Source organism: Pectinophora gossypiella, chromosome 14, assembly GCF_024362695.1.
Source record: "Pectinophora gossypiella chromosome 14, ilPecGoss1.1, whole genome shotgun sequence".
Classification (NCBI taxonomy): Eukaryota; Metazoa; Arthropoda; class Insecta; order Lepidoptera; family Gelechiidae; genus Pectinophora; species Pectinophora gossypiella.
Genome location: NC_065417.1, coordinates 10,101,883 through 10,117,464, shown reverse-complemented (window position 1 = coordinate 10,117,464; position 15,582 = coordinate 10,101,883). Strand labels below are relative to the sequence as shown.

General features: G+C 35.8%; 1 protein-coding gene across 5 annotated transcripts in view; it reads left to right on the top strand.

Annotated features, from left to right (window-relative positions):
• The window catches only part of LOC126372851 (collagen alpha-3(IX) chain-like), a 209,622-nt gene that overhangs the window by 153,295 nt on the left and 40,745 nt on the right, over positions 1-15,582 (top strand). For 3 of the 5 annotated variants that reach the window (XM_050018763.1, XM_050018762.1, XM_050018765.1), the window contains exons 4-5: positions 13,021-13,092; positions 13,302-13,352. The exons of 1 other annotated variant lie outside the window; for it this stretch is intronic. In XM_050018763.1, coding sequence (XP_049874720.1) covers positions 13,021-13,092; positions 13,302-13,352 — 123 coding nt within the window. Of the gene's footprint in view, positions 1-11,667; positions 11,726-12,895; positions 13,093-13,301; positions 13,353-15,582 lie in introns of those variants that run through there. One more of the 5 variants, XM_050018766.1, reaches the window with a different exon arrangement.

The following is a 15,582-nucleotide window of genomic DNA, read 5'->3' as shown; positions in this document are numbered from 1 at the left end:
CTACATCACTTTCATAGTTTTTATTTATTATAATTACAATTAATTGGACACACACCTGATGAAATATTGACACCTACGTACTTACTTGTTAATTAAATATGCAAATATTTGACACCAGCCATCAGTTTGATGTGCTGTTATAATTACTCTACGGAATAATAAAGATCAAATATTGAAATTCATCACAGATTAACGGTATTTACACCAGAATGTATTCATTTGACTTCAAAAGAGAACTAAGTATTTACTCAAAAAATAATAACAATACAGCCATATAAAAAACATATAAACACATACAAACATATAAACAATAGTCCCTCTGGAACAAAACAGATTTTTCAGATTTACATCCATCTTTGTGAACGGAGTACCCACACCTCACCGAGCTTTCTGTTAGGCCAAAATAGATGAGCCGTATCGTCATCATCGTCATGGTCGAGACAATTGTGTGAAAACTGCTCTTATTTTATTATTACAAAAAAAATCATTGGTTCAAGTCCGGTAGCAGGGTTCGAACCGGAGCTCCCCGTTGGAGAAGCAAGCCGGTGAACCACAGGACCTCAAAGACTTCGAAGATTACTCTGTACAGTCATGAGCACTATCATGTACCCACTTTAGAACCCTGTCGCACTATCATATTTGACATTTAATGAGACTTACGGTTGAATTTCTCAAAAAAGTTAATTTGACATGGTTTCAAAATGAATACATATTGGTACTCGTGACCGTACTTATAGCACTAGTATAGATTATAGTCATTTACCAACCTAGTCGTTTTCAGCTGTCCACAGCTTGACTGTACAGTCATAAATCAATCAATCGCACAGTAATTGCTGACATACTCTAGAACTGTATTATTTAGGTCAATTACAAGAAGACAATTTGATTAATACAAGCATTAACGGATCTTGAAAATAGGTAATTGAGTAAATATTATTATTTATTAAGAGTAATTGTTATTTTTATAAAATACAAACCCTGAATGCAGAATGAAGTGTGTTATCGTTGCCAAAATAAATATCATTCAAAATTAACGGTACGTAATATTATTTTATTTACGTAACGTTAAAAAATATACCGGTAATTGACTAACACAAAAACTACGCAATACTGGTAATACAACGCTTTTGATAAGACACTCCATACAAAAATCTCTTTCTAACTTAACGCCTAAGTGCGAGCGAGACAAATAGTCCACGTGCGCTACCTTATACTGAGAACTAGCGCGGGGTTGTGGTAAATCTCGGCACCGATACAAATCAAATCAAATATACTACAATAGATACAATTTGGTGCGGGGAGGGAAGTGTCCGTTCTACACATATCTAGTATTATTCTTTAGTCTATGTCATTGGTCAGAGCAAAGACGTGATGGTCCGCGAAAGACTTCGCCATCTAGTGACCTATAAAAATAATGGCGTTCACATGTCTTACCAAATGGCTCCAAATGGTAGTTGTATATCTTGCGTACCCTTTTACATTTACTTACAGTTACCTGCCGAAGATTTAGTTAAGCTTCAAATGGAAATAGTTGCCTGAAGCAATTGGAGAAAAAATTGCATTTTTATTGGGTTCCTTTGTTTGTAAAATACTAAAAATATACGTAATTTCATGCTGTTTCCCGCCGGTGTAAAAAAAAAACTATGGAATCATAATTGCTCGGATCGCGATATACTCGTACATACTTCTCTTGCTTTCTCTACATTCCTCAATCGTTTTATATATACAGGCGCCGGGACAGACCTGATCATATAAATAAGAAGATAAACCTTTTAAGAACATTCCCAATTTGGTCAATGAACGTCCTTCTAAGTCTTTCTCTACCAATCCTGATTTGTCTGTTTAGAAAGTTTTGCTACTTTAAAAAAAAACATATTATATAAGTACAGTGTAGTTGGTAAAATAATCGTTTTATTTAGTTAGTACCTACTTATTTATAAATTTCAAAACTCAAAAGAATGTAGCTTGACACTTGTCATCGATAAAATTGCTTAAAGAAAAACAATTAACAAATCATACCAAATTAATATGATAAATGACAATATTTCGATCATAATCATAATTTATTCGATTATTGTATGTCCATACTCTACGGTCACGAATTTTACACTTTGCAACCATGTCACATTAACTTTTTTGACAAATTAAACCGTAAGTCTCATTAAATGCCACATATGATAGTGCGACAGGCTTCTAAAGTGGGTACATGATATTGCTTATGACTGTACGTATGACATTTCCACGTCTTAATTAACCAACCCGATTACTAGGGAGTTTTCGAAGTCTATACCTACCGATCCAGTTTGGTATATATTTATTTATTTATTATTTATTTTTTAAAATAAAAAATAAATAAATATACCAAACTGGATCGGTAGGTATATTTTTTTAATATTTATTTATTAAAATAAAAAATAAATCAAAAAAAAACAAATAAAAAAAAATAAAAAATCAAAGTCAGTCAGTATAAATCTTTTTTTATGATCACTACTCAACAATGAGAGCCAGCATGAAATATTAATTGAAATTTAAAAGCGGGCCCACGCCAGTAGGTATGCTTTATTTATATTTGAATCAAAATAAAATCCTGTTCATATTCACCACTAGGCTCATAGGCAAAAATGATATTTTATGGAATATGGTTCGGAATAGTTTTTGTTCTTTATTTATTATCAATTTATAAATTCCGACTGCAAATGGCCTGATTTTTTTGAAACATTTCTATAAAACGTATCTCTTGAAATAGGTGCTTAAGGAGGAGTTAGTTTCTTCTTGTGTAGTATTTTTAGGAAAAGACATAATGGTAATTAATATCTATTAAATCATAATCTTCTTCTATCGTTTGGGTTGTGAGGTAGATAACCAACCACGGCAACCCTGGTATTAGGGTTACTATTGAGCAACCAAAAGCCTAATCGAACATACATTAGTAAGTGGGAACCGGGATCACCAGCTTAAATTCAAATTCAAAATTCAAAAATATCTTTATTTAGTACGTAACATAGCTACACTTTGAATCGTCAATTTAGCAACTTAATGTGTCTTCTCAAGCACGAATCATCTTACTTTTGGACAATGAAGTGCCTATAACATCCTAACCAAACTAGGGATCACAAAGTGATTTTTGTGACACACCTGGGTACGAACCCGGGAGCTCCAGATCATGTACTTAACGCTCAACCACTCAACGACAAAAAATATAATATTATCGATTTCGTCCACCATTGTATGATGATATAAATTATTATTACTGATCATAAAAACAATTTCCATTAAATGTTTAAACTTCATACTACAGACTTTTCATATTGTAGTACCTCGCAAATTCATATTTTCTCGCAAAAGTACAACAGAATTTCATTTCGACGAGATTTTATATTCCATTTACTTCTTATCTTGAAGCACCATACATGCAATAACAATTTACATCATGGAAGGATCCTTGAGGAAAAAGTACATGACCATTAACAAATATGGGGGCTCGTTGTGAGGGCGCTAAGGGCCCTCAGGGGGTTGTAAAGAAATTGGGGCCTCATTCCATCTGGTGATAATCATTATCCCAGCGCCTGATGATGCTAGCAATTTTGTATCACTTAGTTAAATATACCTAAGTAAAATCATACCTATAAAGTTAAATACTTTACGATGGCACATAGAAGAAATAATCAAGTCGCTGGAAATCTCAATTGTTGTAAGGGACATTTGGCCATTTTTTATTGCATTATTCGATAGAGCTTGTTTTTCTCCATCGATTGATACATTTGAAATACCAATAGCCCTCATATTTTTTATTTTATTAACGATTGAATTTTCTGATATTTTTGAATAAAAGGTCGTAAAGGACCCAAGATTTTGAAAGTAAAAAAAACTACTATAGTCCTCCTTATCGTGTCCGATAACGGCGACCTTAGTCATGTCTGTTATCCTCTTTTTTTTAATAAATAAATTTAATAGGTAGCTGGACCTCTATTCGCCTCAATACTAAGCTGATAGAGTTTTTTCTCCCCGAATTCGAACCAGCGAAATGAAAAACTTTTCACGCGGCAAATGTTTCGTGCAATTTTTACGGTACGTCACTAACACAAAAATGGCGCGGAAAAGCTCGAGCTATCAATTTTGTTAACGCGTCAAGCCCATTGTGGATGTTGGGTACCTTATCCGATGCGTCCATATCCGCTTAACCCATAATAAATCATAGGCGTCGAAAAATTAGCGTTATTTTCCCGAATTGGGTCAGTCGCTGGTCAGTCGTCATTCGTTTTGGATTCTATTATCACCGACGGGCCACCAGTGACCGGTCATTTTTCATTACGAAACGGAACGATAACAGGGTTAAATCTTTTAGGGCGAGCCGTTTTGACTTCGACCCAACGCTAATGAATGGGATTGTATGATCGGTAATGGGAGTTGTTACCCGACTTAATGTGGAAAAACATAATTTTAACTTAGAATCAACCATCGCAGTGTTACCTACCTCTTTTTTACGTTGGAAAATGCATTTACGTATACCCGCCGACATGGTGATGACGACGTGTTTTGTGGGACTCCGGGATCTCTAGTATCTCGCCTACCCACTAAAACCCAACGGTGTTCGTCTTGCCGCCTAGATGGAAACCACGGAAACGCACCAGCATACTTCCGCGACTCTCAGGCGGTGTCCGTGAGGACCCGTATCGGTGAGCACTTCTCGAGTGCTCGGAATCGTCAGAGGTGTTTGGATCATGCACACGTACCAACACGGGGGACTGAGTGCCAGGCGATGGACTATCCCATGTCTATCACAGAGCGGGGACACTTAGGCCGGGTTTCCACTGTCGCGGAGATAGGCGGAGAAAAGCGGAGATGTGCGGATTTGACCAATCACAGCATTCGAGAGAGCGAAAAACGAAGACGCTTTGTCACTCTCTCCCTCACGGCGATTGGTCGATTCCTGCACATCTCCGCACAGCTCCGCGTCAATGGAAACGCAGCCTTACGGCGGGATCCGCCGGTCATGCGACAGTGTTACTACATAATTTAGGTATTACTAAGTATGTGATATCAACCTATTAGTACTTATATCTAATCACAAAAAGGATAACAAATAATTGCTTTCAAGTAAGTACGACACTAATCCAGAAAAGGCTCCAAGCAACAAAATGATGGTTAATATCTCCTATACTCAAAAGTAGCCTGGAAGAGATTGCTACTTATCAGTAAGGTCGCCTATTTTTACTCTGTCTATTTCTCTTTTGTTTTTCATGTCCTGTGTGTGCAATAAAGTATTGGTTATGTTACGTTATACCTACTTAATAATGAAAAAATAATACCTATCACACCCTCCCCATTGTACGAAAAACCAGTGGTACCAACGGAAATGGGCTGATGATGGATGGCGGGGTGGACAGGATCTGTCAAGTCCCACCTTTGCCCAGTGTCCATTTATAACGTCCAAACATAAAACTGTCCACGCGACAGCGCAGTAGAACCTTTAATATCCTGATTGTCGCGATAAAAAGTTTAGGGGAAAGGTCCGGCTAAACTATGTAAGAGATAATTGAAAAGAGAATTATATTAGTAATCTAGTTTTTTTTTTAAAATAAGCATGAATTGCTTGGCTTTCTATTGGTAGCACGAACTATAAGAAACTAACAAAACAATATAGTAAACGCTCTACCAAGTTTGTTGGCAAGATTGGGAAACAAGAGAAGTATGTTAGGATCGAAGCAAATAGAATTCCATAGTCTCTACTTACCCCAGTGGGAAATAGGCGTAAGTTTATGTATGTATGTAACAATCCAGGCTATATTAGGCAACCTTGATAGGGAAGCAGTAAAACGACGGCATTTCACTACGACGTTTAATTCAAGATAAAAACACACACGTAAGTAGGAACGCAGGTATCAACATAATAATGATTACGAATCTACCCTCTTATACATATGTAATCTAAATTTTTGTTAAGATACACTGTGATGTATATACATCACAGTGTATCTTAACAAAAATTTAGATTTAATTAAGGACATTAAAAGAAGAAAGAAATTTTTATAATAATATCGTAGTCTCTGCCTACCTCAAAAGGAAATAGGCGTGGTGTTATGTATGGTATGTCAAAATAATGAATATTGTAAAGGACATACATAACTTAAACATAAACAGCCCATATACATTCCACTGCTGGGCACAGGCCTCCCCTCATCAACCGGAGGTGGTATGGAGCATACTCCACCACGTTGCTCCACTGCGGGTTGGTGGATGTGCTTTTAACGGCTAATAGCCGGGACCAACGGCTTAACGTGCCCTCCGCAGCACGGAATCATCTTATTTTTTCAGACAATCCGATTATTCAAGCCTGTAAAGTCCTTACCAAACAAAGGACAGTCTCACAAAGTGATTTCGACAATGCCCCCATCGGAAATCGAACCCGGACCTCCAGATCGTGAGCCTAACGCCCTAACCACCAGACCACGGAGGCTGTTAATGTAAAGAACAGGAATATTAAAACAAAAATCTCAAAACAAAAACAACAAAGACAAAATAAACAAAAAGTAAATAAATATTTCCTTTTTTCTGCCTTTCTAAAACAAAATAATAATCTTGACACGATTCGATAACAGAATTATGTATTAACTCACGATAGACGCTATGATTGGAATAGATTTCCCGTAAAAATCCGTTTATCCGCTTCATATAATAAATGATTAAGGGGCCTTGTTGGCCCCAGAGTATAATTTCTCATCGGGAGAGAGAATGGATTTCACCAAGCTCTATTTGTGTGGAAATGCTGGCAAATTAGAGAAAAGGAAATTTCTTCTTTTGTGTGAAACAGAATAAAGTGGACCATTTTTTTATGTGTTGAATTCATTGCGTTGAACGCGGAGAATTTACATGCGTAATGTACGGAGCTAACCCGAATGCTAAGTTTATATTGGCCAGCTTCGTTTAGGGTTTAAATACTCAATATAATGAAGCGGAAAAAGGTACTATGTATAATACCTAGAAAGACATACCTAGATGAAATGAAAAAATCCCATCAGAATTAGATTTTTCAAAAAGGCACTTTCACAAAGGATTATGAACCTCATCAACTTAGGTGTCAGAGTTATTACTGAGCCGCCAAAGGCCCTTGATGTGACTCATCTAACGACTACGTACTTACATTAGTAAGTAGTAACCGGGACCAACGGCTTAACGTGCCTACCGAAACACAGATCATCTTATTTTCGGACATAAGTGATTTTTATATCCCCACCGGGATTTGAACCCGGAACCTCCAGATCGTGAGCACACCACTCAACCACTGGACCACGGAGGCCGGATAATGCGATGATATGCACAAAATCAGAAATTTTATATACGTACTTTGTTTGGAAGTATTTGTCTATTTCTTTGCAGATTTGCGTGTGTGTTTTCAAAGGCGGTTTCAAAATAAAAGCAATATCACACTAGTATTTCACAAAAATAATATATGAATATATCGGCCTTTGTACAATGTCTAGCAATCCAACCGACCGTGTACGACCGAACAAGTTGACGCTGCACTCCATAAAAATATAGAATCAACGTGAGCACAACGAGTTTGTGTCACCCTGCATTCATACGCGACCCACGATACTTGCACAAACTTGGACAGATAATATACCTACAGAAACAGAAACGGTACCCTAACTTAAGTAGTCATATACTTTGTTAATTACACAAACATAAGGAGAAAATTTAAATCGGAAAAAGAACTGACTCAGAGGGGACTTAATAACAGTAATATTAGTAAGTACTCAATATTATAGATAGATGCATTCATACGCGATCCACGATACTTGCACAATCTTGGACAGATAATATACCTACAGAAACAGAAACGGTACCCTAACTTAAGTAGTCATATACTTTGTTATTTACACAAACATAAGGAGAAAATTTAAATCGGAAAAAAAACTGACTCGGAGGAGACTTAATAACAGTAATATTAGTACTCAATATTATAGATACGCGATCCACGATACTTGCACAAACTTGGACAGGGGGATAAAAACTTAAAGAAATAGGAACAGAACCCTAACTTAAGTTGACATTTACTTTGTTAATTACACATGCATAAAGAGAAAATTTAAATCGAAAAAAAATATGATACGGACGGGACTTGATAATATTAGTAATCAATTTTATGGATAGATGGCACCAGCGTCGGCTTAATGACGATACATAGATCGAAAGAATTTCCTATGGACAGGAAGAGGATCCGGAGGTGTAATGGTTAACACGCTCGTCCCGGCTTGACAAGAACTGCGGGTTCAAGTCCCGTCCGAGTTAGATTTTTTTCGATTTCGATTAATTTTCTCTTTGTTTTTTTTTTCTAAGCACAAGTAAGTAAAATCAGGTGATTCGAGCCTGCATTATCCTATACAAACAAACACTGTTTATTAAAATACTACTTAAAATCACTATATTTGCGTATAATATTTAAAAGTTCCCTTAATTCGTTCTGGATCCCATCATCAGAATTAAATTTTGATAGAAACCGACTCAAATCTGGAACTCGTTCAAATAAAAAACATATTTTTTTTTAAATAAATTCGTTAATTAACGGTGTTCTAAGTTGAGAAAATATTATACCAAATTAAGAACTTACTCTCTTTTGATTTTGGTTTATTACCTGTACGATTCGGGTGCGTGACGGGATACGATAGGTAGAAAAAAAAATAAAAATCGAATCCAATGGTTTAAAAACTACTAATTTCGTTATCTTAATTAAGGAGTACATAATATAAAAAAGCAATAAAAAAGTATTTAGAAAAGTTTTCTAATTTAAGTCTTTAAAGAGTTAAAACTGGTTTAAAGAAAAGTAAGTAATTAATCATTTTTAAAAATCGAACATAATACTCGGATTCAACTTTAAAGTCTTTTGAGCATACCTACCTATATCATACCATAAACAGCCTATATAACGTCCCACTGCTGGGCACAGGCTCAATCAACCGGAGGGGGTATAGAGCATAGCACCACGCTGCTCCACTGCGGGTTGGTGACTATAACATTGATTCATGTTTAAATTAATCGAAACTCCAACCACGTGGTAACTCTACACAAAATGTAGCAGAAAATAAAATGGCCACAGAAGGGAATTACTTTTAGTCCAGGCTTTTGGTGCCACGAGAATCGAGGTGAGGGTGGACAAACTCACTTTGCCTACGCGTATTTTTAATTAAAAACATTCAGGATCGAACGATGTTTCCGTTTCATCAACATTGTTTAATCATTCTGTTTTGCTAAGTGATTGGTATGGCGCGTGTTGTACGAGATAAGTCCTGTATTCGCTGAGAATACGTTAGGGCTTCTTATTAATTTAGTTAGTTAGGTTACCCTATACGAGTTCTTACATAATAATAAACAAACATCCTATTGTGATCCCTAGTTTGGTTAGGACATTACAGGCTGATCACCTGATTGTCCAAAAGTAAAGTTGGTCCCGGTTACCACTTATTGATGTAAGTATGTAGTCGTTACATGAGCCATGTCAGCCATGTCATAATTACCCTGACACAGTAAGAAGAAAAAAAAAACAAATATAAATTAAATCACATCTAGATTAAAACCTGCTTTTTAAAGAATAAAACAAATATCATTCTTAGGGACATTGCACGTCCAAAATAGTGCTGAAACCTATGTTATTTCAATAATTAATAATAAATCTGCCGATAATGCATTAACTATGAATCGGAGTCCCACTATCGGAGTATTAGTTGTAGACTGCCAAAAATAAGCCTCTCTACTATCGGAGTTTTTTGACTGAGGAGAAGAAGCGATGCAAACTTCCTAACGTCATAATAGACACTGCACCAGACCATCCAAGGTGCTAACTTCATGGAGACGCTCTTTGACAAATTGCGAAGTTCAATCTACGAGCTGCCAGATCTAATTACTACTAACATGTGACAGTAATGCCTTGTTCAGACGGTGCGAGTTGCTGACCGTTTAGTGCGAGTTACTCGCCTTTGACACTTGCAGAAATTATTTATTAAAAAACAGCAGTGACTATTCAAATTTACAATGGTGCTCACCTTGGTACCTTGTTATCTTAAAGTGCCGGGTGAAATCCCTCAGCGCTCCTGATTTGTCCAGCTATGTACCTAGTAGATGTCATGCGAGGCAAATCAACTATAAATCACTTCAAAAAAGGTCAATTTTAGCTATTAAGATAAGAATAAACGGGCATGATCTTGAAATTAATAAAAATACCCTGTGTGCGGCTGCCACTTTACAAGGTTGAGACGTTGCCAGTGAAGTGCGAGAATGACAACTGACCTATGTTAGTAGGTCAGGTTTCGTGATACTAGGTCCATGGCGACGGGAATTCTTGCCTTCTTATCACAACAAAATACATATTAATTAAATAGTAATTATCTTCCATGAAACCTTAGAGTTCAACAACTTTTAATGAAACGATCTGGGTCGCTTACACGGTGAAAACGAGGCATAACCCCCCAATATACACCTTCTTTCTTCTGCCAACTAGTTAGCAGATGTGGGGGATTATTTCAAGTCCTAAAAAGATTAAAAGCACCAAAGTCATTTCAAATGGTATTGAGCTTCGGAAATTGAAATTTTATGATATTAATCCTCGCAGCTATGAGAGTTATGGTTAGTAAAAACAAGTGATATATCTACCTACATACCATTAGTTAAGTTTTAGTAAAAATACTCAACGTGAGTTTATGTATGTTAGTACAGTTGACTTTTATCTGGAATGAATTGTTCTATTATGACTTTTGTTAAAAAAAACCTACGGAAATCAAGTAAATAAAAGGTCAAAGCAGACCGTCGTTAACAATAGAGGCCTAGCCGAGTGCGGTTCGTTTTTTCAGTGTGAATAGAAAATCGTATAGATGAAAAATATTTTCCAAAATACCGTTCTTTGTGTCGAAATAAAAACAACGGTTAAAAAACAACCAGTAGATGAACGTGTTTGAAAATTTTCAGCTTTTTCTGGTGCAAACCGGTTTTATTGAGGAGATGGGTTTTTCGGCGTCAACGGTGGTTTGTTGCTTAACAGGTACTGAATATTCAGGTCCTTTTGAATTATTCTCACACAGTCGACCACTTTATTCGGTGGCAAGGGGTGGAGTGGAAATATGTAGAGGAAAATTGGGCGTTACTTATTCTGGTTCCTATTTTGTCTTTCATTTGTAAAAGTAACTTAAAAGTAACAAATTACGGTATACGTCAGCAGGACTGTAATTTCTGTTGGGGTAAGCAGAACTATCGTTAGAAAACAACTGAACCACTCTTCGATGAGCTGGTAATAACTGCCATTATAGTTATTATTATATAGGTATAATTATAGTTATGATAACACAAATAGTACAACGCAAGATGCGTTTAAAACTAAGTTTATCAAAATGCGTTCTACCTACTTACTTTACAGCTCAAAGTGAATCCGCTTTGACAAAAAGAAAAAAATACACCCCGAGACAGAATAAGAACGATGATGGATTAAAAAATTCCTTTGCACCACTCTTCACGTTGCTCTAGCAAAACACCACTTTACTTTGACCTCTGATCTGTAATAAAGCTCCACTAGTCGGTAAGGACCAATATTGAAATGTCAGGGTGCTTTTGATAGTGGTCATTGGGATACTATACTTTAAGTTAATGCGTTTTAAAGTTAGTGCAGTCCCGCGCACGCGCTGTCGACACGTGCCAAGCGCATTACATTCGATAATATACTAAATTGACTCAAAAATAGGTATCTGCAGTTTTCTAAATTAGGATTTTTATTTTTAAATAGAATTAATACAATTTAGTGGGCTTAAGAAGTTCAATATTTAATAGTGCGGGTTTGATAAGAGTGTTGTAGAAAATGTCTGAAATAGAAATAAGTAATGAAAATTGTTATAAATTTTGTTGATAAACTTACTTTTTTAAGAATTGGGTGGTAAAGATTAAATAAAATTCTGGCATACTAGCATTAAGGTACCTACTTAATTTTTAATTGCCCAGCTTACGACAATATTGGTTACCAACAATCTACTCGTATTAGCCCGTGGTACAACCCCTAGGTACAGTCATGAGCAATATAATGTACCCACTTTAGGACTCTGTCGCACTAACATATTTGACATTTAGTGAGACTTACAGTTCAATTTGTCAAAAAAGTTAACCTGACATGTTACCAAAGTGTACCATTTAATGCTCGTGACCGTACGACTGGTTGTACGACTTTTTATGTTTTTTTTTTCTTAAAAGCTCTTTTCATTATAAATTTCGTTTACTCAAAGGAAGTCACAACATAGTTACAATTCATGTAGTAAGTATAGATTGGCACATGTATATGAATCTGTCGAACAGACAATTCAAAGAAGCGTCGTTAACCCCGACAACATAGAGATATTCCATTCCATTCCATTACCGCTTCGAATTACGTTTCCAAGGGAACTGAACTATTTTTGGAATATCAATTTTTTTTATTATTTTTTTTCTTTATTTTTTTAAGGAGGGTTTTACCTAAAGGCATGACACCCTCATAATGAGGCACCAACATTTTTATCAGACAATTTGAGTGAACATTTTGCTATAAAAGATAAAGCGTAAGTGTATTATGTACTTAATGCTACTTATAAACTTAAAAAGTAAAAATTGTGTACAAAAATATTATAATTGAAACGACGATGGGCTCAATTCGATTCAATAAAAGTAGAATAATTAAAAATGAACACCCCAAAAATTGTTTTCGTCAAAAATTAATCGCAGTGATTGGTTTGCACACTAAATTGAACCGTCGGTAAAATTGTTCAATAATTATATTTTAAATTTTCCTCCGAGTCGTTATTTACTTTTTAAATATATTTTACGCAAAAAATACGAAACGGAAAATTGCTTGTATAGTTACGTTCCTTGTTACTCGTATTTTATACAGGTCAACGCACTATAGCTACGAAGTGTACTGATTATGAGAGTCGATGTTAAAACGATACGGACGATAAATTGTCAGCCGATATGACATCGATTTGGTGTCGAGTGGTAACATTGATTGTGATACAGGGTGCATTTCAAGAACTGAAGTTGTACGGGTCACCGTCGCAAGCTGAGGTGCAATGTGTCAACACTTTCGAGGTAAGTTGATAATATTTTACTAAAAGCGTTACCTATTATACAGTAAATAGTTTCAAAAGCACTGACATGACAAAAAAACGATATTTTTTGTTTATTTACCTACCTTAATAGGTAACTAGGTCAATATAAGTGATTATATCGGACTTAAGCGACAATTTAAAAATATATTTTTCCCTAAAAAATATAAATACTTATCTACGTTTTAACAGGAAATGGGTAAAGGCAGCGGAGGCGACGAGATTGACATAGACAATTTTTTGGTGATTATTTTATGTTTTTATTTATGTTTTGCTTCATTTCACAAATATCCTAATAACACCTAACCACACAATTGTGACGTCATTACTAACAGGTTTTACGGATTATCCTTACATTAGTGTATTTTTAGATAAGAGAAAATAGAGTGTAGGTGGGAAATAGTATATATTATAATTCAAGATTAGGTTTAGGTGATTTTCGTTTTCATAGCACTCACCAGTGCTTAGAGGAAACCCACAAAGAAAATTAAATTAAAAAAAATCTTGACGCTGTGAGCCACACTCGCTAGTAGACCTGCAGTAGATCAGCAGCACCTGGCGCGTGCCTTGCTATGCCCTCCACCCCGCGCCGCTGCTGCAGATGCTGTGAATCAAGAGTGTGACGCGGGGCGGAAGGCTTGGCGGGACACGCATCTTAAGTTTTATCCAACAGGGATTGTCCGGACCTAGTTCTAGCCGGAATGATATCGGACAGACCTAGTTTTATCCAACAGGGAATGGCTGGACCTAGTTGTAGCCGGCATGATGAAGGCTAGATCTAGTTTTACCCGAAAACAATCGGCTAGTACTAGGTTTAACCAAGAGTAAGTGGCTACGCCTAGTTCTAACCGGCTAAAACTAAGTGTAGCCGCACTTCGGGCATTATCCGTAACATATATATTTATTTAAACAGGATTAGAGTGTTTATTCTATGACTGTATTGCACCGTCCCGTATTCCAGTGTCAATCAATTTCTTTCACCCTACGGTTGCCTGGAAGATTTTTCTGTTTTGCAATAAGATCGCCGATTGTACCTCTTCTGTCTTTGAATAGGACAAGAATACGTCCTATTCAAAATGTCCTACTTCAAAACATTTTTGAATTGAATTCTTCTTTTTGTATCGTGTGTGTTGTGAGATGGATAACCAACCTCATCAACCTTTGAATTGAATTGAAACCTTTAAAATAACGTCAAAGATTACTCGCCGCGGCACTTCTGTACTTTATTTACACTTACTTATTCCTAATAGACTTTATTTTTAGACTTTCTAGACTAAGTACTCGTTATTGCCATTATGATTATCAACCGCTCACACAAAAGACCGTTTTAACCGTTTTATCGCGCTTGTCATTTGTCTCATGAAGATAATCCTTATAAAGTGTTTCGAGTCAATGGACCCGGTATAATTGTTATAAGGATCGTCGTAAGTATAAGAGATGAAAGCACATGTCCTTTAATGAAACTAAGCGAGTTTTATTTTTAAAGTCGTAAAAAAGCAAATGGTTCTTTAAAGGCGAGTAAGTAGCTGATGTAAGGACAATGTGTTATATAGAGATACATTTATTATTTTTTGAATAATACAGAGTGTAAGTGACATCATAACGAATACTAATGGGGATGATTCAGACCATGATTCTGAGTTAATAACAAGTGGAATTTTCCGTCGCAAAATTAATGGTTTTTTTGTAATTATTTTATAGAATAGAATAGAATAGAATAGAAATTGTTTATTATAAAAGGACGCCACACACAAATACGAGACAATAACATCATTTTTTTTTACAAAACAATTACAAAAAGCATAGAAGGATGTTCATTACAATGATCATAAGGTGGTGGTGGACGTCCTGAGATAAAAGGGCCTCACTCAGCACAAGTCGCGGCGTGAACCACGACGCTGGTATTATGTGGACCCTGTTGGGTGAGGCACGAACGTCGTGCTTCATAAATATACGTTAATATTCGTACATACATAGATTAAATATGAAATTACTTAAAATAGAATGTAGGTGTACATATAATATATTTTACATATTTATCACAAAAACGTATACATAAATACTTAATGTTAGTATTATAATAATAATTAATGCAAGCGGACATAGTACGCACCTGATATAAACAAATACGAATGCATAGAACATAATATATAGGAATTATATTGTGTAAGTATGTGTATTGTGTAGTCTGTTTGTGTTAGTATCTATCGCGCGCGCAGCTCCTCGAGTCAGCTCGGTCGGCAAAGTACCTAGTCCAATTTCTGCCAGTATAATACTTATTGATATGATATTTTTCCCATTCGACCGTCGCGCCTCCGAGCAGGCACGACGCATTCTAAAGAAAAAAAAACGAAATTATAATAAATTGTAATAAAATTGCACATTAAATCAAATAATAGTGAATAGTAATAAAGCAAAAATACATATATTATTTAAATAGGAGACAACAAATTTCGTCAAATGCTGAACAACA